The sequence below is a fragment of the Rhinopithecus roxellana genome, chromosome 14, assembly GCF_007565055.1.
Source record: "Rhinopithecus roxellana isolate Shanxi Qingling chromosome 14, ASM756505v1, whole genome shotgun sequence".
NCBI lineage: Eukaryota > Metazoa > Chordata > Mammalia > Primates > Cercopithecidae > Rhinopithecus > Rhinopithecus roxellana.
The window spans coordinates 119825648-119852930 of NC_044562.1; the positions used below are offsets into that span (position 1 = coordinate 119825648).

Below are 27283 nucleotides of genomic sequence, written 5' to 3' on the forward strand. Positions count from 1 at the left end.
ATGATAGACATCTGCACGTTTGTAGTCATGATGTGGTGCAGGTTACTGGGATGGCCCTGAAAGAAAGAAGATAGAATGTTATTTTCACATGTTTGGTCTTAGCCATTGCCTCTAGGAAGTCACCTGCCTCCAAATGTGGGTCAGGTTTTTCTTTTAGATAGTGAGCATCCCAAGGGAAAGGGCTAAGGACATTTAGCTTGAGCTACTTTTACATGCCATACTGTATAATGAACTGTGCTAATAGGCATGTGAGAAGTATGAGGACCCCAACAACTGCTGCAGGCCCAAATAATAACAGATAACATCCTTTGATATCTACTTTTAGAAACTCTCATCTGTGATATTACCTTTCACACTTTTTTTTCTGTCCTGGCCAAATGCTTATTTTTTCCCATTCTCACAATTTCCTTCACATACCACCGCATTCATCCATTCTTTAAGTTTTGTCGTTTCTAAGTAAATGTCAGTTAGCATCCAACAGGTGCTACCAGTTCTTCAGCTCAACCCTGAAATGTCCCTTACTCACATTCTCCCAAACCACAGAGAACAGTGCTTCTCAGCTCAGGGTTCTGGTACTTCTGAGAGTACTCAGCAGTATGACAAAAGGAAAAAACACAGTACACCTCTTTGGAATATAAATTTTTCTTGAAAACGTGAAGGGAAAGTTTTTAGATTTAGTTTTTTTCCCCAGATAAAAATTTTAAATATTTAATTAATCAAGTACACAGCAGAATAGGATACCAAAATTTCACAAAAAAACCTTAAAACAGAAGACTTCAAAATAAATGTTCGCAACTAAGGCCAGGTGCAGTGGCGCATGCCTGTAACCCTAGCACTTTGGGAGGCCACAGCGGGTGGATCATTTGAGGTCAGGAGTTGGAGAGCAGCCTGGCCAACATGGTGAAACCCCGTTTCTATTAAAATAAAAAAACTAGCCAGGCGTGGTGGCGCACGCTTGTAATCTCAGCTACTCGGGAGGCTGAGACAAGAGAATCGCTTGAACATGGGACGTGGAGGTTGCAGTGAGCCAAGATCGCACCACTGGGTGACAGCGTAAGACTCTGCCCCCTTTCCAAAAAAAAAAAAAAAAAAAAAAGTTTGCAACTAGAGCACTGTTTGAGGTAACCTACCAGTACCCCAAAAGATGCACATCTGCTCTCCTCAGAGAAACCACAGAGAAGCACTGTCCACCACTACCCCTGGGAGGCTGTTCTTGACGCTAAAACCAAACACAAACCACACTCCGGACTCAAGGACACGGGCTGTTTTATCCAGATTTATATATCACACTGAGGGTCGAATCAAGCAGCTAGTAGCTGCTCAACAAATTCTAGCTAAATGACCACTATGGATACTGGCTTCTACTCCCTACAGTTATCCTTCTCTCTCAAACCTACTACCTTCCCTTGCGGGTATCAGTGAGTGTTTCATTTTTTTATTACCGTACCTAATGTACTGCTAGCATTCAATAAATCATGATCAATAGTTTGGCATTTCAGTTGAAAATCAGCAAATTAAAAGGAAGAAAAACCTGTTGTCCACTGATTGTTGCCACAGGAATGGCTGAAGCTTGAGGGATGCTACTCTCCATGGTAACGGTAACCTGCCCTGGAACCTTGGGGGGAAGCGACAGGGTAGAAGGTGGAGCAGGAGCAATGGGACGGCTAGGCATGGTAGGCTTCGGGGCGGCTGCAACAGAAAACCACACAAAACATATCAATGGCCTCATACTGGTGATGCGTCTCAATCCAGAATTAAGAGTACACAAATCGAACCTGGAGAGTACCAGGAAACATGCCATAAGCTTTACACATTTTATCTATTAGCATCACAGTGTTTCCATTGAAGTACTAGCATTTCTATTTCACAGATAAAGAAACATACAAAGCAAGGCTAACTGACTTGCTCAAAGCCACACACACAGTAAGAAGAAGAACTGGGAACAAAGCCCAGAGCTGTATGGCTCACAGCCCACACCCTTTCTTCTACATGATGCCACCTCCCAAGTTTGGGTGGATTGAACAAAACTCCCAGTAACTGAAACAGAACCCCCAGGTAACACACAGGCAATATTCTCAGAAACCCCCAAATTAACCAGTTGCTAAAACAGACCTTAGGGAAGAGTGCTACTCCAGTTGGTCCCATGATACTGGGTTATCAGAACTTACAACATCACTGTCAGCCGGGCGCGGTGGCTCACACCTGTCATCCCAGCACTCTGGGAAGCTAAGGTGGGCAGATCACTTGAGGCCAGGAGTTTGAGACCAGCCTGGCCAACATGGTGACATCCCGTCTCTACTAAAAATACAAAAATTAGCCAGGCGTGGTGGCATGTGCCTGTAATCCCAGCTACTTGGGAGGCTGAGGCGGGAGAACTGCTTGAACCTTGGAGGTGGAGGTTGCAGTGAGCAAAGATTGCACCACTGCACTCCAGCCTGGATGACAGAGAAAGACTCCGTCTCAAAAAAAAAAAAAAAAATTAGTGTCATTAAGCCCCCACTGCTAAATCTGACTGGCTTAAAAAAAAAAAAAAAGAGGGTTCCCTTATCTAACTTAACATGCCCATAAGTTGAATAATATCAGTATCAAAATGGATAACAGCAAAGATTCTGTGATGCCAACTGCCCAGCAGCACAAGACGAGGCACTGCAGAAAATCAGGGCTGAGTTACAGAGAGGTGCTGAACTCATAGGTCATAAAGAAACAATGAAATACGATCCTAAGATACAGCCTAAGATTTTGTACAAATTGTTATAAAGATTAGCCAGTCTTGAGCTCTGGTTCAGTGTGAAGTTTTAACCCTCTCCATTACCTTCATAAGTCCCTCCGAAAATGAAAGTGGCACTGCTGGCGTCAGGTGTGCTGGCGGGGCTGTCACTGCAACAGGTGTGGCTGATGCGACAGCATGGTGTGTAGACAACATCTGCACCTGTGGATAGGGCCTTACCACAACAGGCTCTTGCTTCTCCTCTCGGGACTGGAGGGAGCTGCTGGAACTCATGTGCTCCCTGGCACTGACTTCAGAATCTCGACCAGATTCATCATTGACTAGTAAAGACATTAAAAGTGAGACAGTATGTCACAGTCTCCCAATGTAAGATAGCGGCACAAACAAGAGTGGCACCTGAAGTTAAACCTCAGGATTGACACAGTGGTCACTTCCTTGTGATGTTTTCTTAACAGGGTCAATTTGGGCACTGGATTCTCCTGATGGACATCAGACAGAAGAGCCACAACTGTGGAATGTAGAATTTATTCTGGATATTGTAGCCTGATGAATAAACTACCTGAAAATCATCTAAAATGAGCTGAAATAGTTAAAAGTACAATACAGAACATAAGACAATTTCATTTAAAACATCTTCTTAAAAAGTTATAAAAGCCTGACATTAAAAAGATCTGGCCAACATGGCAAAACTCTAACTCTACTAAAAATACAAAAAACAAAACAAAAAAAAAAACACAAAAAAACACCTTTTTTTGTAATCCCAGCTACTTGGGAGGCTAAGGTGGGAGGATCGCCTGAGCCCAAAACGCAGAGGTTGCAGTGAGCCAAGATTGCGTCACTGCACCCTGCACTCTAGCCTGGGCGAGAGAGGAAGACTCTGTCTCCAAAACAAACAAAACAGAAAAAGTATGGCTAGCGCAGTGGCTTGCATCTGCAATCCTAGCATTTTCAGAGGCCAAGGCAAGCAGATCCTTTGAACCCAGGAGTTCAAGACCAGCCTTGGCAACACAATAAGACTCCATCTCTGTAAAAAATATAAAAATTAAATGGGCACGGAGGCATGCACCCATAATCCCAGCTATGCTGGAGGCAGAGGGAGGAGGATTACTTAACCCTGGGAGGTCAAGGCTGCAGTAAGCCAAGCCATGATTGTGCCATTGCACTCCAGCTTGGATGACACAGTGAGACTCTGCCTCAAAAAAAAAAAAAAAAAAAAAAAAAAGGTGGTGGCGGGCTGGGCACGGCAGCTCACGCCTGTAATCCTAGTACTTTGGAAAGCCAATAGGGGCGGATCATTTGAGGTCAGGAGTTCCAGACCAGTCTGATCAACATGGTGAAACCCCGTCTCTACTAAAAATATAAAAAAATGAGCCAGGCGTGGTGACACACACCTATAACCTTAGCTACTCGGGAAGACGAGGCAAGAGAATCGCTTGAACCCAGGAGACGGGAGGTTGCAGTGAGCCGAGATTGCACTACTGCACTCCAGCCTGGGTAACAGAGTGAGACTCCGTCTCAAAAAAAGAAAAAATTAAAAAAAAAGATATTTTAAGTACAGTTCCTAACTTTAAGAACATACAGTTTTTCAAAACTGAAGGACAGAGATAGGAGACATATTTTCCACTGTATGCTCTTTTTCTTTTGGTGTTTTGGACTACCAGAAGACATAATATATTAAACAGTTTTTTTTTAATTTAAAAAAATTTTTTTGAGACAAGGTCTCACTCTGTCTTCCAGGCTGGAACATAGTAGATATCAGCTCACTGCAGCTTCAAACTCCTGGACTCAAGTGATCTTCTGCCTCAGCTGCCCAAGCAGCTAAGACTACAGGCACACACCACTACCCCTGGCTAATTCTTTTATTCTTTTATGAAGACAAAGTTCCACTGTGCTGCCCAGTCTGGTCTTGAATACCTGGGATCAAGTGTTCCTCCCACCTCTGGCTTCCCAAAGTGCTGAGATTACAAGTGTGAGCCACTGCACCTAGCCTATTTAAAAATTAAATATTTAAAAATTAAGTGGAGGCTGGGCGTGGTGGCACACGCCTGTAATCCCAGTACCTTGGGAGGCCAAGGCGGGGAGATCATTTGAGGTCAGGAGTTCGAGATCATCCTGGCCAACATGGTGAAACCCTGGCTCTACTAAAAATACAACAAATAGCCAGGCGTGGCAGTGCACACCTGTAATCCCAGATACTCAGGAGGCTGAGGCCCGAGAATCGCTAGAGCCTGGGAGGCGGAGGTTGAGGGATCCCGCCACCGCACTCCAGCCTGGGGGACAAGAGCAAGACTCTGCGTCAAAAAAAAAAATGAAGTGGAAAAATATCAGAAAACAATACTAATGTAATAAAGGAAGAGCTTGTGAAAATATTAACTCATATTTGTCTATAATTTTTCCAAAATATTAATATTCTTTTTTTTCTGAGCATAAAGATATGTACTTATGTAGAGAATGCAGATTATTTGGAGTACCATAAACAAAGTAAAGTTGTCCCCAAACTTACCCCACAAAGGCACCAACACTTAAAAGTTTTGGTGACAGTTCTCGTCTCTTTTAAATTTTGGGTGGGTTTTTATTCATTTGACTTTTTTTCCTTGAAGTATGATCTTCATAAAGGTAAGTGCACAAACGTTAGTTATGCAGCTCAATGGACTTTCATAAACTGAATAAACCTGAGTAAATAGCACCCCGCTCGAGATAGAAAACATTATTGGTCTCCCCGAGACCCTTAGTTTGGCCCTATTCTAGCCACCATCCTCCCAAGGAAAGCAATCTTCTACCTTGTAACACTATAGATTAGTATTGTCTGTTTTTGAACTTGATACAAACAGACTCATAACAAATACACCCTATTGTGCTTTGCCTCTTTAACTTACAGGTATGAGATTCATCCATGTTAGTGTACAAAGCTGTAGCTCTTTCATTCTCAAGGCTGTATATAGTATGACATGTAAGCAACGTACAAATGATCCATTTTACTCTTAAGAGGCACTTCACATAGTTTTCAGTTTTTTCCTATTTTGAATAGTGCTAGTAATGTTCCTGTACATGTCTTCCGGTAAACATATGTATCACTTCTACTCAACATATACCTAGGAGTGGAACGACTGAGTAGAGAATACTGCATGATTTTTCAAAGGTGAAACGGGGATGGGCACAGTGGCTCCTGCCTATAATCTTAGCACTTTGGGAGGCCAAGGCAGGTGGATTACCTGAGGTCAGGAGTTCAAGACCATCATCCAAGATGGTGAAACCCCGTCTCTACAAAAATACAAAAATTAGCTGGGCATGATGGTGGTTGCCTGTAATCCCACCTACTCAGGAGGCTGAAGCGGAAGAATCGCTTGAACCCAGGAGGCAGAGGTTGCAGTGAGCCAAGATTATGCACCCCAGCCTGGGCAACAGAGCAAGACTCCGTCTCAAAAAAAAAAAAAAAGAAAAGGTGAAATGGGATTCTATTGTATAGATGTACTATAGCTTTTAAAATCACTGTATCATTGATGGGCTTTTAGGTTATTTCCAAATTTTTGCTTTTATCAACAATCTTGTCCAGAGATCTCTTCAGGAAAAAATTTCTGAAAGTACAAGTGCTGGATGAAAAGACTGATGAGGCCGGGCGCGATGGCGCAAGCCCGTAATCCCAGCACTTTGGGAGGCCGAGGCGGGCGGATCGCAAGGTCAGGAGTTTGAGACCAACCTGGCCAACATGGTGAAACCCTGTCTCTACTAAAAATACAAAAATTAGCTGGGTGTGGTGGTGGGCGCCTATAGTCCCAGCTAATTAGGAGGCTGAGGCAGGAGAATTGCTTGAACCCAGGAGGTGGAGGTTGCAGTGAGCCAAGATTGCACCACTGCACTGCAGCCTGGGTGACACAGCGAGACTCCATCTCCAAAAAAAAAAAAAAACCGAGAGGAAAGAAAAGACTGATATACATTTTCTTTTTCGCTATATTTTGACTTTTCTCCCAGGTTATTCAGAATTTTAAAAATTTTGATCTATAAAACCTCTTCATTGGGGAATAAATTACATAGAATAACACCACTGTTTTACAAGAAAAGTTTGGTAATTTTTCTACAAATATCCTCAGTAACACCAAAGAGGAGAATGGTTGGGTCAAATGGTAAGTATGTATTTAACTTTGCCAAAGTAATTTCCAAAGCGACTGTAGCACTGTCTGTTCCCATTAGCAGTGTACGAGAGTTCCAGCTGCTCCTCTTCCTTATTCACGTTTGATATACAGCCATTCTAGTGGGTTGCAGTGTGTCTCCCTGTAGTTTTAATTAGCATTCCCATGACGACTAGTAATGTTGAACATCTTTTTATGTGATCACAGCCCATTCATATATATCTTCTTTAGTGAAGTGCATGTTTATCTTTCATCCACTTTAATCAATTAGCTTTACTGAGGTACAATTTACACATAAAATTCACTAATTCTTTGTGTAACGAGATAAATGTTCGCAAAAGTATACAATGGTATAACACAATCATGACACAGATCATTTCCTGTTACTTCCATAAGTTCATTCACACCCCTTTGTAGTCAATTCCCTCTCTGCCACCTCTATTCCCCAGAAACCACTGATCTGCTTTCTGTCACTATGGTATAATCTTTTCTGGAATTTCATCGAACACAATCATACCATCTGGAGTCCTATGTATCTGGATTCTCTCCTTAGCGTAACGTTACTGAGGTTTATCCATAATGTTGTGTGTATCGGTAGTCTGGTCCTTTCTATTGCCAAGTAGTATTCCACTGCGTGGATGGATACACAACAATTTGCTCATCCAGTCACCATCTGATACGCATTTGGTGAGATCCCTGTTTTGGCTATTATGAATACAGTGTCTATGAACATGTGAGTATAAGTCCTTGTATGAACACACGTTTTCATTTACTTTTGATAAACCCCCAGGGAATGAGATTGCTCAGTGCTGTGGTAAGTGTATATTTAATTGTATAAGACATTGCCAAACTGTTTCTCGAAGTGGCTTGCCATTTTGCATTCCCAATAGAGCATGAGTTCTATTTGTGCCACAACCATACCAACGGGTGGTATTGTCAGTCTCTGTAATTTCGGTCTTTCTACTGGATGTGTAGTAGTTTCTCAGCAGTTTTAAATTGCACTGCCCGGAGGATTAATAATGGTGAGCATCTTCTCATGTGCTTCTTTGGCACTTATCTAGCTCTTCTGGTGAAGTATCTACTCAAATATTTTCCCATTTAAAAAAAATCAGGTTGTCTGTCTTTCACTACTGAGTTATGAGTTCCTGTTTTTTTTTTTTCCTGAAGACAGGATCTCACTCCGTCACCCAGGCTGGGGTGCAGTAGTAAGAGCTCAGGTCACTGCAACCTCCGCTTCCCAGGCTCAAGTGATCTTCCTGCCTCAGCCTGTCAAGTAGCTGGGACCATAGGCATGAGCCACCATACCTGGCTATTTCTTTTTTTTTTTGAGACAGAGTCTTGCTCTGTTGCCCAGGCTGAAGTGCAGTCGTGCGATCTTGACTCACTGCAACCTCCGTCTCCCAGGTTCAAGTGATTGTCCTGTCTCAGCCTCCCGAGTAGCTGGAATTACAGGCACCCACCACTACGCCCAGCTAATTTTTGTATTTTTAGTAGAGACAGGTTTCACCATGTTGGCCAAGTTGGTCTTGAACTCCTGGCCTCAGTGATCTACCCATCTCAGCCTCCCAAAGTGCTAGGATTACAGGCATGAGCCACTGTAAAATTAGCCTGGCCCCAGCTAATTTTTGTATTTTTTGTAGAAATGGGGATTTGCCATGTTGCCCGGGCTTATCTCGAACTCCTGAGCTTGAAGCGATCCACCTGCCTCGGACTTCCATGTTGCTGGGATAACAGGCATGAGCCACTGTGCCCGGCCTTTATCCTCCCACAATGTTGTTGGGATCTTCCAGCACTACTTTACTGAAAAGACTTATAGGGCACGGTGGCTCATGCCTGTAATCCCAGCACTTTGGGAGGCCAAGACGGGTGGATCACAAGGTCAGGAGATGGAGACCATCCTGGCTAACACAGTGAAACCCCGTCTCTACTAATGATACAAAAAAGAAAAAAAAAAATTACTCAGGCATGGTGGCGCATGTCTGTAATCCCAGCTACTCAGAGGCTGAGGCACGAGAATCGCTTAAACCCAGGAGGCAGAGACCGCAGGGACCTGAGATAGAGCTGCTGTACTCCAGCCTGGGTCACAGAGTGACACTCTGTCTCAAAAAAATAAAATAAAATAAAATAAAATAAAATAAAATAAAATAAAAAATAAGCTGGGGAGCCCAAAAGATCAAGGCTGCCGTGAGCTGTGATTAGGCCACTGTACTCCCGCTTGAATGACAGCGTGAGACCCTGTTGCAAAAAAAAAAAAAAAAAAGCCTCAGCTACTGGTTTAAGCAATGAGTAGACAGTGGTATCATTTACCATAAGGAACACCAGAATCGAGTGGTGAAGAGAAAGGAATAGAAAATAGTTTATTTCACTTTGTAATGTCATATATTTACTTAATACGTAGAGAAAAAGAGTATTTTAAGGAATTCCTCAACTTCAGCACTGCTGACTAGACTGGATACTTCTCTGTTGTGGGGGGCTTCCCATTATCTTGTAGGATGTTAAGCAGTATCCCTGGCCTCTACCTATCAGATGCCAATAGCACTGTTTAGTTGTGACAACCAAACTGTCTTTAGATATTGCCAAGTATTCCCCTGGAGGAAAAACCACCTCTCCAAACACCTGTCACTGAGAACCACTGATTTCTACCACTCAAAGGGCACAAGACGAAAAGCCAAGTTTTATCTATGTGCATACAATCAGCCCTCTGTATCCATGGGTTCCCTGATGTGAATTCAACCAACTTTGGATGTTAAATATTCAGGGGGAAAAAAAATATGGTTGCATCTGTACTAAGCACATACAGACTTTTTTGTCTTCTCATTGTTCTCTTAGCAATATAGTATAACAACTATCTACATACTATTTACGTTGTAGTAGGCATTACAAGTAATCTAGAGATGATTTAAAGTATACTGGAGGATAGATACAGGTAATATCTATACATACACTATACCATTTTACACCACAAAGTGGAGCATCATGGATTTTGGTATCTGAGGTGGGTCCTGGAACCAATCCCCCACAGACACCACAGGGAAACCGCATATCCTTTGTTTTCCACTTCTTTTCCTTGATAATAAACTCCTAAAAGGCACGATCTGTTCCTTAAACTCTGGGCTCCCTCACAGCACTAATGCTATACTCCTGGACATTAATTAAACACGAATATATTAATGCATTTCAAAAACAGTTCTTACAGGCACGCTTTGCTGTAAGTTGCACGTGTACTCTATATGAATGAAGTGGTTAAAACAGGAAGAAAAAAAGCCTTGTTTAAATTAGAATAGTAACATACCCTTCCTTCAAATTCAAGAAATAAGAATTTACTAAAATCCTAGAAGGAATCTGCTAATGTTTAAGTTAGAAAACTGGCAATATTCTTAAAGTTGGAAGAAATAGATTAGAATATTACATATCTTACCTGTAGCCGCTGGGCTTATCAATCCAGCAGTACCACTGTTTGCAATCTGAGAAGGGGCCTGGCTCAGCCCAGTAGAAGGGGCTCCTAATCGAGGAAACTGTTGAGAACTCATTTCCACCTGTAGTACATACAGTTACATGGTTATTACTAGATTCTGAGATCTGAATCAATACTGAGAAATTAAAGCATCTTTAGTACCTATGGGATAGTCCCTTGGAAAAGCAAATGCTGCATCATTTATTTAAAAACAATAACTTGGGATCAATATAAATGCAGACATTATCTAAACTACCTAAGTTTTCTACCAATATCGTTTATACGGAGCTGGCGTGTACTATAACCCTCCATAAATACTTGTGGATTGCCATGCTAAAAAATCACCATTGAATCCTGTACAAGAGTCACATGACAGGTATTACCACAATGCATGTGTATTTCTCTGTGTAAAGTTTTATGGAAAATGGCATGTCTCTTCGAAACACTCAAACCTCACACCAAGGTGAACAGAACTGTAATTAGCATGTCATAGGAACATTCGGAGGAAGATACCCAGCCCTAAGAAAGGATCGGATATTTTACATTCAGACCCGATGCAAAAGGAATTCTCCAACGCTTTTCTGCAAAGGCCTCCATTTACGGATTTCCTTTTCTTCCCCTTTCATAGACCCCCCACAGAGCCAGAGAACCCTACACCTTCTCCATCTTCCCTAAAATCGTCCCCCACTTTTCCCCCAGGAGCCAAGCGATCTCCCCTGATTCGCCCGCAACCCCACCCCACCGCGAAGCCCCCGCTGAGATGGGAGGATGCCGATTTCCAGACACCTCGGAATGCGAGACCCCCGTCTCCGGGGTAGGGGTGCGGACTGGCGTTCTGGGGACCCGACCACAAGGCGAGCACTGTGGCTCTTTACCTGTAGCCGCCGCCCGCCGCCCGCACCGCCCGCTTCTATCTCGCCGGCCTGGGGGTGCCGCGGAGGGCCCATCTCGGCGGCGGCGATTCGCTCGGGGGGCGCGCGGAGGGATCGCGGCGGCGGCGCCCGGGGCCCGCCGCTGTCCAGCCCCGCTGGCCCCACTCACCCCCAACACCCGGCCGCCGCGGTGCTCGCAGTCCTCTTCCCCCGAACCTGCCCCTGCCTCCCCCGCCCCCCATTGGCCCCACGCCCGGCGCGTCAGTGGAGGCCCAGGACCAATCCACAGCGACCTACACGTTCAGGACCCGCCCCACCCTCCCGCCGACCGCCAGCCAATCAGGCGCGAGCCTGGCCGGGGCAGCCCAAACCCCTCGAGGCTGAACCAATGGCAGAAGAAGATAGGCGCCCCCGGCGAGGGGGGCCGGGAGCGGGGAGGCCCCGCCTCGGCCAGGGTCTGAAAGCGGCGGGCGCAGGGCCCGGATGTGGAGAGTCACTTTAAACTGCTCCAGGAGCCAAACTCCCTGGGCCGCCCGCCCGCCCGCCCGCGCTCCCCCGACCGCTCTGCTTCCCCGCCAAGGCCCACGTCCGCCACGCCCCCACGCCCGGGTCAGCCCACCCCTCCCGGTGCCTCTCCCTTCCTCGCCACAGGACACCCAGCCCCTGTCGCCGGCCCAACTGCCGTGCCCAGCTCGCCAAAGAGCCGCGGTCCGAGCCGCAGGAGACGAGGATCCTCTGCCCTTCCCCGGGGACGCGCAACGGGACGGACGCTGCAGCCCGGCTCGGCCGTCCCGCCCCCTCGTCTCCTCCCCTTCCCTCCAGGGCGCCCGTCCCGCCATTACCTGGGTGCTGCGCCGAGTGGCCGCCGCGCCGCCTTCAGCTCGCTCCCGCGCGCTCTCTGTCTGCGGGGCCGACGTCCCCAGGTTCCGGACCCGCAGCCACCGCCGGGGAGCTAGCACTCTGCCCCCTACCCCTCACTCCAGCGCCGCTGCTTCCGCCGCCGCAACGAGCCTCCCGTCTATTGGCTGTTGCAGGCCCCGCCCCCTGCCGAGTCAGCCAGTCGCCGGTGGTCGTGAGCGGGAGAGCGGACGGGCCCGCCCCTCGGAGCCGCGGCGTCCTCTGGGAAATGTAGTCGCGGGAGCCAGGAGGGCGGGCCGCGAAGGAGGCGGAGAGGGCCGGGGCGGGGCCGCAGGCGACCCGGCCTGGGCAACACACCCCTTTGCCGTCTGAGGTCGGTTCTGTCTTTTCTCTTGGCTGAGAAGACAGTGGATCCCACCCTGTGTCTCAACCTGAGGGCACTAGGTTTCATTTTCCCCGCGGGGAGGCGCGGCGCGGGAAAGGGTCATGGAGGCCAACTGCGGCGGCCAAGGGATCCGCGGGCCGGACCAGTGTCGTGACGGTGTCCGCCTCCCTACGCCGCGAGTGGGACTCGGTGTCCCCACCGGGGACCGCGGTCGGCACAGCCTACGCGCGGCGGGAGCCGCCAGGCGCGGCACGGGCGCGGCTCTGTGAAAGCAGGCCGGCAGGATGCAGGATTCCGGGCGGCCGGGGCGCACCTGCGCGCACTTTCCAGTTTATGAAGGCGCTGAAGGGGGCAGTTTTATTTTGTCACTTTGTTTAGGGTTCAGGGTTGGAGTTTATGCGCCTGTAGAAGACATAGCCATATCTTTTGAGGCCACATTTGCATCTGATAAGAGATTAAGTCTCCCTCTTCCCTTACCAGATGGTAGTTTAGGCCTGGAGTTTTGTGATTAGTTAGAAAATAAATGGGGGCCGGGCGCGGTGGCTCAAGCCTGTAATCCCAGCACTTTGGGAGGCCGAGACGGGCGGATCACGAGGTCAGGAGATCGAGACCATCCTGGCTAACCCGGTGAAACCCCGTCTCTACTAAAAAATACAAAAAAAAAAAAAAAAAAAAAAAAAAAAACTAGCCGGGCGAGGTGGCGGGAGCCTGTAGTCCCAGCTACTCGGGAGGCTGAGGCAGGAGAATGGCGTCAACCCGGGAGGCGGAGCTTGCAGTGAGCTGAGATCCGGCCACTGCACTCCAGCCTGGGCGACAGAGCAAGACTCCGTCTCAAAAAAAAAAAAAAAAAAAAGAAAGAAAATAAATGGGGCTCAAACCCCTCTCTTGCTATCATGCACAGCTGTGTAAGACAACTGTTTGGTTAGAAGAGAGTAGCTCCTGGCTATAGCCCAGGGATGAGTCTCAGATACTCCTCCTTTTCAAGCCACTTTCCTTTTCCACCTTCTTCCCTTCATTCTCAAACTTCTAAAGAGTGGCTGCTGTGATCGACTCCAGCCTCCTCTCTGCCTAGGCAGTCCTTACCCTTTTGGAGTTGCCACTCTTCTCAGACTGCTCCCCAAAAGTTGCCAACACCTACTCAACTTCAAACTCATCGGTCCTCGCTTAGATCTCATCTCGTTTAGCTTACTGACCAGTAGTAACTCCTCCTCATGTCTTCCCTTGGCCTCTAGAACCAGGGTGTCTCCTGCTTCTACTCCTATCTCAAGCTCCATTATACCTCCTCTTTCTCATAAATACAGCATTCTTCAGGGCTCCAACACTCAAATGCTATACTGCCTTCCTAAATGGTTTAATGTGTTTCCACAGTTTCAAATGTCTTCCTTTTTGTTTTTTGTGTTTTTTTGAGACAAGGTCTCAGTTCAGCCAAAGCTGAAGTCCAGTGGCGTGATCACGGCTCATTGCAGCCTCGACTTCCTGGGCTCAGCTAACTTATTGCCTCAGCCTCCTGAGTAGCCAGGACTGCAGGCGCATGCCACCACACCCTGCTAGTTAAATATAAATATAAATAAATATATATATATATATGGATATATATCCCGGGCATGTGGCTCACGCCTGTAATCCCAGCACTTTGGGAGGCCGAGGCAGGTGGATCACCTGAGGTCGGGAGTTTGAGACCAGCCTGACCAACATGGAGAAACCCCGTCTCTACTAAAAATACAAAAATAGCTGGGCATGGTGGCACATGCCTGTAATCCCAGCTACTCGGGAGGCTGAGACAGGAAAATCGCTTGAACCCGGGAGGTGGAGGTGGCTGTGAGCTCAGATGGAGCCATTGCACTCCAGCCTGGGCAACAAGAGTGAAACTCTGTCTCAAAAACATATATATTATATATAATATATAATATATATGTTTTTGAGATGGAGTTGTATGTGTGTCTGTGTGTATATATATATAAGTGTATATATACGTGTGTGTGTATATATTATTATTATTATTTTTTGTAGCGACAGGGTTCCACCATATGCCCAGGCTGGTCTGGAACTCCTGAGCTTAAGCGATTTGCCCACCTTGGCCTCCCAATGTGCTGGCATTATAGGCATGAGCCACTACACCCAGCCTCAGATATCTTTGAAAATGTGACCTGTGCGTAGGTGACCACTCTGAGTTGTATACCTGTATTTCCACCTCATGGGCCAATCCACACAGAAGTCTTACAAGCCCCTCAAAGTTAATGTATTGAACACCTTTATTGATTTGCCTCACCTATGTACTCCCCTTGATACCTGGGTTTACTTACTGGCATCACCAACCTTTCTGTCTTCGGCTTCATATATGTTGTTTCACACTCTTCCATCTCCCACAGCTGCCATATTACATTGATATGCACCTCTGCCTCCTTTCCTATTGTTTCCATAACTGTGGCTCAAGCTGTCACTATTTCTTATCTGAACTGCAGCAATGCTGCTGCCCCCACTGAAATCTCTTCCTACAGCCAATATGTCCTCCAGAATTCTTTTTCTAAATCACTAATCTGGATCTATCCTTCCCATCCACAGTGCTTCCGTATCTTCAGAATATATTCCAAATCCCTATGCCCAGTATCCAAAGGCCTTAATAATTTTGTCTTTCCTGCCTCTCCAAAAACTGGATACTCTGCCAACAACAGTTTCTACTAGTTATCTGCGCAGTTTGGCTTCCAGCATTTTGCTCTGGCCTGAAGTGCCTTCTGATAGGCTAGGACGCTCAGCAATCATCTAGAAGAGTTCTGCCAATTCTATAATGCTCAACCGGAAAGAAAATCGTTTCCCTTCTGCAAGAAGCCTTCCTCCAATTCCTCTCCTTTCCCCACCCTTTAGAATACTTCCATAGAACTTCCTCAGTACCTCTCTTACAGCACTGATCTGTGTCTGCCCATATTCCTCCTGGAGCAGGCGGAGAGAGAAGTTATTTGTCTTTATATCTCCTGTCAACAGGGTTTTAGATCCAGGAAGCATTCAATAAATGTTTGCTAAATATAATCACAAATACATCAGTGCTACTATATGATTGAAATCGGAATTTTCCTCAGTTACTTGGGACAGTAGCTACGGCTTTATTCATCCACGTCTCTAGTCTCACACATAGTGGACACTTAAAGGAAAACAGGTGCTTCACCCACCTTTTATCACTAAGGTTTAGAATTCCCATCAACTGAGCTTGTTGTGCAGAAAACACACCTTGTGCCCCAGCCAGACTGAACCTTCCACGCTCCTCAAGTATTGAAGCAGCCCTATGCTGGTTTCAGGAGCTTATTAGTATTTGAAAATGGTTCTTGAAAATTGGCCAGGTGCGGTGGCTCACACCTGTAATCCCAGCACTTCGGGAGGCTGAGGCGAACGAATCACTTGAGGTCAGGAGTTCGAGACCAGCCGGTCTGACATGGTGAAACCCCATCTCTACTAAAAGTACAAAAATTAGCTGGCTGTGGTGGCACATGCCTGTAATCCCAGCTACGTGGGAGGCTGAGGCAGGAGAATCATTTGAACTCAGGAGGTGGAGGTTGCAGTGAACCAAGATTGCGCCACTACACTCCAGCCTGGGCAACAGAGCAAGACTCAGTCTCAAAAAATATAAAAAAAAAACCAGGCCGGGCGCGGTGGCTCAAGCCTGTAATCCCAGCACTTTGGGAGGCCGAGACGGGCGGATCACGAGGTCAGGAGATCGAGACCATCCTGGCTAACACGGTGAAACCCCGTCTCTACTAAAAATACAAAAAATTAGCCGGGCGAGGCGGCGGGCGCCTGTGGTCCCAGCTACTCAGGAGGCTGAGGCAGGAGAATGGCGTGAACCCGGGAGGCGGAGCTTGCAGTGAGCTGAGATCCGGCCACTGCACTCCAGCCTGGGCGACAGAGCAAGACTCTGTCTCAAAAAACAACAACAACAACAACAACAACAAAAAAACCAAACTGTTGTCCACCGATGATCTTTTGAATAGATTAAGCAAAGATACAATAGGCATCATATCTGCTCAGTGATTTTCTAGAGAAAAGTAAATAACTACTGTTCTGACAAGAAAGCAGACAGGTTCTCCATGTGAGTGTTCTGTGGAAGTCAGGCAGATGTCAGCGAATGGTCCGTGAGACTTGGTGATGTGATTGAAACCACTTCTGCAAAATCACGACAGTGAGAGATATCTAACATGGTTGACTTCATCTTACTTCTGACCTCCAAGCTGTCTTTGGTTATTCCTGGGTATAGACCAAGCTACGTTTCAGAATTTAGTTTATAGTTTAACTTGAAAGCAAGGATGATAATAGTTCCTTTCTAAAACTAACCCCCTCCTTGCTTGGGGGCCAAAACCACCTTTGTAAACCAACGAAAGGCCACAAGAATAGGATTATGAGAGGGGCCTGAACTCCACTAAAATGTAGTCACTTTCTATAATCCCTTATTGCTCAGGAGGCATGTGGCCAGAGGTCTCAGATTTGTGACTTCCCCAGTTGCTCCTGTAGATAACATCATTGTTGTAAGGATTGTTTTTTTCTGAGGTATCTTTCATACTGATCCTATCTGAACTCATGACTCATGGCTCTGCTGGTCCTGTGGCCCTACCTAGAGGCAGACTTAGCACATAAGGAATGTTTTCAACACCCCTATGATTTCATCCCCAACCAATCAGTAGCACTCATTCCCTATCCCCCTGCTCACCAAATTGTTCATAAAACCCCTAAGCTCTGAGCCTTCAGGGAGACTGATTTGAGTGATAACTCTAGTTCTTCCGTGTTGCCCACCTCCTGTCAATTAAACACTTTCTCTGCTGCAATGCTATAGTCTCAGTGGATTGATTTTTGTCTGTACAGCGGACAGGAAGAACCCGTTGGGTGATCCAACACTTTGTTGCATTTTTTTTCTCTTTAAAAAAAATTATTTTTAAGAATTCAAGGGCAAACTGGTGGTGGTAGCCTACCACTTTTTATTGAACAGTGCTGCTCCTTGTGGAGCAGGGCTAACTCATAGACAGTGTGCCCAGAGTCAGCCAGGTGATTACACTTTGGTGGGCCTCTTTACCACTGGGCCCAGATGGTTCTCACTTAGTCACTGCATGAGCAGTCTAATAATATTGACTCTTTGCAGTTGCCCTCTGTCCAAATCCTCCCCTTGACTCAACCTCCCAGTCAGGGAAAGCCTAGTGTCTTCCAGATCACTCGTGTAACATGAGCATACCCTTACATATCTCCAGCTTGTTGTGTAGATTAAATGAGCTATGCACATAAAGGATGTGTTGCTTTGGAACTTGCCAATATCCATTGTTTTTTTAACTTCCATCTGTTTATTACCCCAGGCAAACTCAGAGTCTCTCTCCTCCTGGTATCCCATTCTATACCACTGTCCCCACCCCAGCAGCACCTATGCCAGGTGTGGCAGAAGACTCTAGGATGGTCCCCGATGATCTCTTCCCAGTGGTCCTACCCTTATGTAGGAACCAAAGCAAAGGGATCATTCCTTTGCCTTGAGTGTGGGTAGGACCTGTGACTTTCTACCAACCAATGGCAAATGGCAGAGGTGGTGGGATGGCACTTCCTGTACCATGTTAACTTATACAAGCATGTGGTCCATAGCAATGTTTTGGTCAAGGACAGATTGCATATATGACTAGTTTCATGAGATTATAACGGAGCTGAAAAATTCCTGTCATCTAGTGACCTTCTAGCGGTCATAATGTGTAGTGCAAAGCATTACTCATATATTTGTGGTGATGTTGGTGTGAACAAAGCTACTGAGTCAGGTGCGGTAGCTCATGCCTGTAATCCCAGCACTTTGAGAGGCTGAGGCAAGAGGATCACGTGAGCCAAGGAGTTTGAGACCAGCCTGGGCAGCATGGTGAGATGCCATATCTATTTTAATTTTTTTTCGAGACACAGTCTTACTCTGTCACCCAGGCTGGAGTGAAGTGGCATAATATCGGCTAACCTCTGCAACCTCTGCAACCTCCGTCTCCTGGGTTCAAGTGATTCTCCTGTCTCAGCCTCCTGAGTAGCTGAGATTACAGGTGCACACCACCACGCCTGGCTAATTTTTGTATTTTTAATAGAGATGGGTTTCACCATGTTGGCCAGGCTGGTCTTGAACTGTGGACCTCAGGTGATCCGCCTGCCCCAGCTTCCCAAAGTGCTGGGATTACAGGCGTGGGCCAGTGTACTTGGCTGCCGTATCTATTTTAAAAGACAAAACAACAGACAAAACTACTGCTCTGCCAGTTGTATAAAAGTATAGAATATACAATTATATATTGTCCATAATACTTGATAATGGTAATAAATGACTATGTTGGCTGGGCGCAGTGGCTCACACCTGTAATCCCAGTACCTCAGGAAGACAAGTCTGGCAGATCATTTGAGGACAGGAGTTCAAGACCAGCCTGGGCAATGTGACGAAACTCCATCTCTACTAAAAATACAAATATTAGTGGGACATGGTGGCGCAGGCCTGTAATCCCAGCTACTTGGGAGGCTGAGGCACAAGAATTGGTTGAACCTGGGAGGCAGAGGTTGCAGTGAGCTGAGATGGTGCCACTGCACTCCAGCCTGGGCAACAGAAAGAGACTCTGTCTCCAAACAAAGCAAAACAAAACAAACAACTATATTATTGGTTTCTGTATTTACTACATTATACTTTTTTTTTTTTTTTTTTTTTTTTTGAGGCGGAGTCTCGCTCTGTCGCCCGGACTGGAGTGCAGTGGCCAGATCTCAGCTCACTGCAAGCTCCGCCTCCCGGGTTTACGCCATTCTCCTGCCTCAGCCTCCCGAGTAGCTGGGACTACAGGCGCCCACCACCTCGCCCGGCTAGTTTTTGTATTTTTAGTAGAGACGGGGTTTCACCGTGTTAGCCAGGATGGTCTCGATCTCCTGACCTCGTGATCCGCCCGTCTCGGCCTCCCAAAGTGCTGGGATTACAGGCTTGAGCCACCGTGCCCGGCCACTACATTATACTTTTTATCGTTACCTTAGAGTGTACTCCTACTTACTTAAAAAAGTTAACTGTAGGCCAGGCACGGTAGCTCACACCTGTAATCCCAGCACTTTGGGAGGCCGAGGCCGGCAGGTCACTTGAGGTCAGGAGTTTGAGACCATCCTGGCCAACATGGTGAAACCCCATCTCTACTAAAAACATAAAAAATCAGCCCAGTGTGGTGGTGGCACCTGCAGTCCCAGCTACTTGGGAGGCTAAAGCAGGAAAATCACTTGAACCTGGGAGGTGCAGGTTGCAGTGAGCAGAGATTGCACCACTGCACTCCAGCCTGGGCAACACAGTGAGACTCCCTCTCAAAAAAAAAAAAAAAAGTTAACTGTAAAACAGCCTCAGGAAGGTCTTTCAGGAGGTATTCCAGAAGAAGGCGTTGTTATTATTCCTAAAGACCTTCCAGTGGTACAAGATGTAGAGGTGGGAAGACAGTGATGTTGATGATCCTGACCCTGTGTAGGTTTAGGTTAATGTGTGTGTTCATGTCTTAGTTTTTCACAAAAAAAGTTGAAAAAAATTTTTTTAATTAAAAAAAAAGGCTTAGTGAAGTTTGGACTTAAAAAATAAAAATTAAAACATTTTAAAAGCTTATAGGTCAGGCACAGTTGCTCATGGCTATAATCCCAGCAACTTTGAGGGGCCAAAGCGAGTGGATTACCTGAGGTTGACTGTTCAAGACCAGCCTGGCCAACATGGCGAGGCTCCACTAAAAAAACAAAACCTTGGTCGAGCATGGTGGCTCACACCTCTAATTCCAACAGTTTGGGAGGCCGAGCCAAGTGGATTATGAGGTCAAGAGTTCAAGATTAGCCTGGTCAACATGGTGAAACCCTTGTCTCTACTAAAAATACAAAAATTAGATGGGTGTGATAGTGGCGCCTGTAATCCCAGCCACTTGGGAGGCTGAAGCAGAGAACCGCTTGAACTGCTTAAGCCCGAGAGGCAGAGGTTGCAGTGAGCCAAGATCACACCACTGCACTCCAGCCTGGGTGACAGAGCAAGACTCCATCTCAAAAAAAAAAAAAAAAAAATCTCATCTGTCCTAAAAATACAAGAATTAGCCAGGCATGGTGGCAGGCACCTGTAATCCCAGCTATTTGGGAGGCTGAGGCACGAGAATCTCTTGAACCTGGGAGGCAGAGGTTGCAGTGAGCTGAGATTGCGCCACTGCACTCCAGCCTGGGCACCACAGCGAGACTCTGTCTCAAAAAAAATTTTTTTTAAGTTTATAGAATAAGAATGTAAAGAAAGAAGGCTGGGTGTGGTGGCTCATGCCTATAATCCCAGCACTTTGGGAGGCCAAGGTGGGTGGATCGCTTGAGGTCAGGAATTCAAGACCAGCCTGGCCAACAAGGTGAAACCCCATCTCTACTAAAATACAAAAATTAGCTAGGCATGGTGGCAGGTGCCTGTAATCCCAGCTACTCAGGAGGCTGAGGCAGGAGAATCACTTGAACCCGGGAAGTGGAGTTTGCAGTGAACCAGGATCGTGCCACTACACTCCAGCCTGGGCAACAGCTCAAGGTTCCATCTCAAAAAAATAAAAGAAATAAAATATTTTTGTCCAGCCGTACAATGTGTTTGTGTAAAAAAGTTACAGTGAACCTACATTAATTTATTATTGGAGAAAGAAATTTTTTTGTAAATTTAGTGCTAAGTGTACAGTGCTTACAAAGCCAACAGCAGTGTTGGGAGGCCAAAATGGGAGGATCACTTGAGGCCAGGAGTTTGAGACCAGCCTGGTCAACATAGCGAGACCCCCTCATCTCTGTTTGAAAAAAAAAAAAAAGCCTACAGTAGTGTACAGTAATATCCTAGGCCTTCACATTCACTCACCACTCACCCACTGACTCACCCAGAGCAACTACAAGCTCCATTCATGGTAAGCGTCTTGTACAGGTGAACTATTTTAAATCTTTTATACCATGTTTTAACTGTACCTTTTCTATGTTTAGTTATGTTTAGATGCACACTTACCATTGTGTTACCATTGCCTACAGGATTCAGTACAGTATTGTGCCATACAGGTTTGTAGCCTAGGGACAATCAGCTCTATTACGTAGCTTAAATGCGTAGTAGGCTGTACCAGCTAGGTTTGTGTAAGTACACTCTGTGATGCTTGCGCAATGACAAAATCGCCTAATGATCCATTTCTTAGAATGTACCCGTATGGTTAAGCAATGTGTGACTACATACAACTGTGTCTTGCTACCAGACTCTGTCTAGAGACTGTCCTTGCTGGCCTGATGCAACCATGTGGCCTACCTGGCAGTGAACTGCAGGTAGCCTGCAGGAACTGCAGCAACCTCTAGAACTGAGGGCAGCCTCCAGCCACATACCTACAAGAAGCTGGGGCCCTCCGTTCTACACACCAAGGAAATGAGTTCTGCCATAACCTGAATGATCTTGGAAGCTGATTCTTCCTTAGTTGAGCTTCCAGATGATAACACAGCCCAGTGGATACCTTAGTTGCAGCCTCATGAGATCCTGAGCAGAGCACCTGCTAAGACATGCCTGAACTCCTGACCCACAGCAACTGTGACTTAATAACTACGTATTGTTTCAAGCTGTTGTTTGTGGTAACTTGTTACACAGCAATAGAAAACGAATACACCAAGAGTAGGGTAACATCTGATGATAAGGCAGCTGTTCTGTAGGCTGTAGGTGAGGACCCACAGGGCTCCCCATCAGCAACATGGTCTGAGTGAGCTGGCTGTTCTGGCTTACCAAGAGAAGTTTGTCCATCTCCCACCCACCCCCTGGTGACTTGGCCTCTGTGTGTCAGTTGTTGCAGGCTGCCCCTGACTGCTGGTTGTCCCTGGGAACTCTACACTGCACTTCTGCTTCTTATGGCTTCAGCCAATGCATGGCTTAGCTTTCCTATGGCTCTCATGGGGCTCAGGCTTTTCAGCTTTAGCTCCTTCTGTTCTTCTTTCTATATCATTTTCAAATTCTGGAGAAAATTGGGCAGGTTGGCTAATTGCATTCCTCCTAGCTTGAGTAGAACCTTCCTTGTAGTCAGCCTTTTTCTTCCTTCTCATTTCTCTTACCCAGCCAGGAAAAGTTCTCTGCTTTTAGGGACTCATGATTGAATTGGGCCCACCTGGATAATGCAGAATTGTCTTTCTACCTCAAGGTCCATACCTTCATCACATCTGCAGATGCCCTTTTGCCATGGAAGTAACACCTCCACAGATTCCACCCAGGGGTTAGGGTGTGGGCATCTTTGCAGAGAGCGTTGTTATACCTACACTCTATGTCTAATTAATCCCTGGGAATTTGGGACCTGGTTACTCTTCTAATTCTGCTACTAGTTAGCTGTCTGACACTGGGCCAGACACTCTCTATTTTGGAGCTACCAGGTCACATCAAGACTTCATGTCCTGGGAAGCCATGTTTGAAGAGCCTGCCATATAGGTTGACACTGAGGTGGGATTCATGGGCCCAGGGCAGGTGGAACAAGTCAGCTACCTAGAGACATCAGGGTCCACTGAGCCTGTGAGTGAAAAGCAAAGCTGTTCCTGAGGAGGTCAGGTTGGAGAAGAACCATTGGCTGTTACGTGATTGGGCCAAGCCCGGGATAACCTAGAGAGGCACAGCAGGAACACTGAGGTTGGGGATTTCCAGGAAGGCAGGAAAGGCTGGGCTATCAGAGCTCACCATGCTGAGTGCCAGTCACACCGTGAGTGGTACGTCAGTCAGCATCGAGACTCAGCACAGCCCAGACAGGCAGCAGGGCTGGGTCTCACACCCATGCCTATAGATTCCAGGGTCCTTCTCAGCTGCTCAGCCTGTTCCCTTTTGACTCTTGGTGGCCTTGTGGCCTCAGGTCCACACAACAGTTGGAATGTGATCCCATTCCTGGACACAGAGGCCCTGCAGTCCTATAGAAGCCCTGTGGACACTTTCCCCAGGCTCAGAGACTTACATCAGGCCTATTCCCTGCTCCTCCTACAAGGCTTTGTATGACAAATCCCCTAATGCTCCCTGCAGCCTGGCTGCTTCCACTGACCATACTGGGGGGCAGCAAAGCCATGAGTTGTAGTCCAGCCCCTTCAGGAAGAAGGCCGTCCAAAAACAGGCTCAGGGGCCACTGCAACCTCCTTTGGATGTGATATAGGAAATGCCCAGGTAGCCAGCCAGACCATTTACCCTGCCCTGACACACGCCTCCCAGGAAGCTGACCTCCTCTCACAATAGGCTGGGGGCACACTGCTCTAGAGATGGCAGTACTGCTTTTCAGTATTGGAGTATACTTTGTTATTTCTCTTTTTCTTTCTTTCTTTCTTTCTTTCTTTCTTTCTTTCTTTCTTTCTTTCTTTCTTTCTTTCTTTCTTTCTTTCTTTCTTTCTTTCTTTCTTTCTTTCTTCCTTTCTTTCCCTCCCTCCCTCCCTCCCTCCCTCCCTCCCTCCCTCCCTCCCTCCCTCCCTCCCTCCCTTCCTTCCTTCCTTCCTTCCTTCCTTCCTTCCTTCCTTCCTTCCTTCCTTCCTTCCTTCCTTCCTTCCCTCCTTTTCTCTTTTTTGAGACAAGGTCTCACTCTGTTGCCCAGGCTGGAGTGCAGTGACATGGTCATGGCTCACTGCTGGGCTCAGGTGACCCTCCTACCTCAGCCTCTAAGTAGCTGGGACTACAGACATGTGCCACGATGCCTGGCTAATTTTTGTATTTTTTGTAGAGATGGGGTCTTGATATGTTGCCCAATCTGGTCTTGAAATTCTATACTCAATCAGTCTTCCCACATCAGCCTCCTGAAATGCTGGGATTACAGGCATGAGCCACTGTGCCTGGCTTGTTTTCTTACCATAATATTTTTATATATCCGAGTACCTATGTTGACAAAAAAAGCCAAACTTGGCCAGGCACAGTGGCTCACGCCTGTAATCCCAGCAACTTGGGAGGCTGAGGCTGGCAGATCACTTGAGGTCAGGAGTTCAAGACCAGTCTGGCCAACATGGTAAAACCCCGTCTCTACTAAAAATACAAAAATTAGCCAGATGTGGCAACACGGACCTATAGTTCCAGCTACTGGAGAGGCTGAGGCATAAGAATCCCTTGAACCTGTATGGCAGAGGTTGCAGTGACCCGAGATGGTGCCACTGCACTCCAGCCTGGGCGACAGAGTAAGACTCGATCTCAAAAAAAAAAAAAGAAAAAAAAAGCCGAACTCTGTAAATTTTTTTATTTTTTTTATTTTTTGAGACAAAGTCTCCTCTGTCACCCAGGCTGGAGTGCAGTGGTGCCATCTCAGCTCACTGCAACTTTTGCCTCCTGGGTTCAAGTGATTTTCCTGCCTTAGCCTCCCGAGTAGCTGGGATTGCAGGTGCCCGCCATCACACCTGGCTAATTTTTGTATTTTTATTTTTATTTTTTTGAGATGGAGTCTTGCTCTGTCGCCCAGGCTGGAGTGCAGTGGTGCAATCTTGGCTCACTGCAAGCTCCGCCTCCCGGGTTCACGCCATTCTTCTGCCTCAGCCTCTGGAGTAGCTGGGACTACAGGTGCCTGCCACCATGCCCAGCTAATTTTTTTTTTTTTTTTTTTTTGGTATTTTTAGTAGAGATGGGGTTTCACCATGTTAGCCAGGATGGTCTCAATCTCCTGACCTCAGGTGATCTGCCTGCCTTGGCCTCCCAAAGTGCTGGGATTACAGGTGTGAGCCACTGCACCTGGCCCAAACTCTGTAAAATATTTAAACAGGTTTATTCTGAGAAAAATATGAGTAATGATGGCCTGAACACAGTCTCAAGTGTTCCTGAGAACATGTGCCCAAGGTGGTTGAGCTACAGCTTGATTGTATATGTTTTAGGGAGACAGATGATGTCAATCAGTACATGTGATGTATATATTAGTTCAGTCTGTAAAGGAAGAAAAACTCAAAGCAGGGGAAGGGGTGCTTACAAGTTATAGGTGTATTCAAAGATTTTCTTTTTGTTGTTGTTGAGACAGGGTCTTACTCCATTGCCCAGGCTGGAGTGCAGTGATGTGATGATGGCTCGCTGCAACCTCAATCTCCTGGACTCAGGTGATCCTCCCACCTCCTCCTCTCTAGTAACTGGGACTGCAGGCACGTGTAACCATGCCTGGCTAATTTTTTGTTGTTGTATTTTCAGTAGAGACAAGGTTCCGCCATGTTGCCAGGCTGGTCTTGAACTCCTGGGCTCAAGTAATCCAACTGCCTCAGCCTCCCAAAGTGCTGGGATTACAGGCATTAACCACTGTGTCCAGCCAAGATAAAAGATTTTCTGATTGGCAATTGGTTGAAAGAGTTATTATCTAGCCAGGCAAGTTGGCATACGCCTGTAATTCCAGCACTTTGGGATGCCAAGGTGGAAGGAACCCTAAAGCCCAACAGATTGAGACCAGGCTGGGCAACATGGTGAAACCCTCTCTACTAAAAAAAAAAAAAAAAAGTAGCCCAGCATGGTGGTGCATGTCTATAGTCCTAGCTACTCATGAGGTTGGGGGTGGTGGGGGCTCACTGGAGACCAGGAGATTGAGGCTTCAGTGAGCTATGATCATGCCACTGTACTCCAGCGTGGGCAACATAGCGAGACCCTGTTCCCTCCAACCCCCCTCCCCCAGAAAAAGAAGTGATTATGGAATCACTTCTTTTTCCAGGAAAGACCTGGAATCAATAGTAAGGACTGTTTGGATTAAGATCAGGGATTGTGGAGAACAAGGTTTTTACTGTATAGATGAAGTCTACATAGGTGGTCACCCTTAGAGAGAGATGGCAAATGGTGTTTTTTTGTTTGTTTGTTTGATTTTTGCATTTTTAGTAGAGATGGGGTTTCACCATGTTGGCCAGGTTGGTCTCAAACTCCTGACCTCAAGTGATCCAATTGCCTTGGCCTCCCAGAGGGCTGGGATTACAGGCATGAGCCACTGTGTCTGGCCAAATGTTTCTTATTTAGACCTTTAAAGGGTGCTAAACTCTCAGTTGCTCTCTTCAGGATGGGGAGGACCTGCAAGGGGAAAAAATTTAGTTATATTAACAGAGATTCTTCACAGATGCAAATTTCTCCCTGCAAAATATGGCTTTGCAGGGTCATCGCAAAGTATGGCAAAGGAATATATTTTGAGGTAAAATATTTTCATTTCCTTCTTTGTCACGTGATGATATACTAGAGTCAGGTTGGAATTTGCTGTCTTCTTGCTACAAATAATCTGTTTTGTCAGTCTTATGATCTCTGTTTCAATGTTAATGCTGGTCAGTTGTGCCTGAATTGGAAGAGAAGGAGAGTATAATGAGGCAAGTTGAAACCTCCCGTTCCTGTCACAGCCTGAACTAGTTTTTCAGATTTCTTTGGGTCCCCTTGGTGGAGAGGGGACTCCCTTCAGTCAGTTGGAGGACTCAGAATTTTATTTTTGGTTTACACCCACATTTTTGTTGTAACACCACTAATGCAGATATTGGTCAACTGCCTTTTGACCTTCCTAGTGTCAGAGATGATAAATTCCTCTTCAAAAGTTTTCAATTCCCTGTTCTTCCGGTTCTTTGTTTCTCTAGTTTCTATAGTTACCCAGGCTGTAAATGACCCATCCTGCCCTTGCTGCACTCTGACATGCCCTGACAAGCTTAGACATGCCTTGCATAATAAAGGATAGTCTTCCCCTTCCCACCTAGATAGCTGTGTTCAATTTCAAACACAAGCCAATTAGGTCAGTTTAGACTGTGCAGTCCAACCCCAGCCAATGAAGAAAGGACACAGCAGTAGGAACCAATTGCATTAGGGATAAAAACCCCTGCCCTACCCCACTCGGTGTGTTCTTGCAATCATGACTGGCACAAGCTGCACACTTCTGTGGAAATAAAGTTGCCTTGCTGAGAAAATTTCTGTTCAAGTGCCATTTC

General features: G+C 46.4%; 1 protein-coding gene across 1 annotated transcript; it reads right to left on the minus strand.

Moving 5' to 3' along the window:
* Positions 1-1754: 1754 nt before the first annotated feature.
* LOC115893173 (histone deacetylase complex subunit SAP130-like) lies at positions 1755-12204 on the minus strand. Its single transcript, XM_030916126.1, has 4 exons — positions 12024-12204; positions 10274-10391; positions 2813-3048; positions 1755-1775 (listed from the first exon to the last, which is right to left on the minus strand). Exons 2-4 carry the CDS (start codon positions 10383-10385, stop codon positions 1755-1757), a joined length of 369 nt encoding a protein of 122 aa, XP_030771986.1. The 5' UTR covers positions 10386-10391; positions 12024-12204.
* Between the last annotated feature and the right edge of the window lie 15079 nt (positions 12205-27283).

What these genes read in the sequence shown, in the direction of transcription:
- LOC115893173 (XM_030916126.1), bottom strand. Translation starts at nt 10,385, where the DNA reads ATGAGTTCTCAACAGTTTCCTCGATTAGGAGCCCCTTCTACTGGGCTG. An exon ending in GATAAGCCCAGCGGCTACAG is followed by an intron (nt 3,049 to 10,273) that starts GTAAGATATGTA and finishes TGTCTTTACTAG; the next exon opens with TCAATGATGAATCTGGTCGA. An exon ending in TTTCGGAGGGACTTATGAAG is followed by an intron (nt 1,776 to 2,812) that starts GTAATGGAGAGG and finishes GGTACTCTCCAG; the next exon opens with GTTCGATTTGTGTACTCTTA.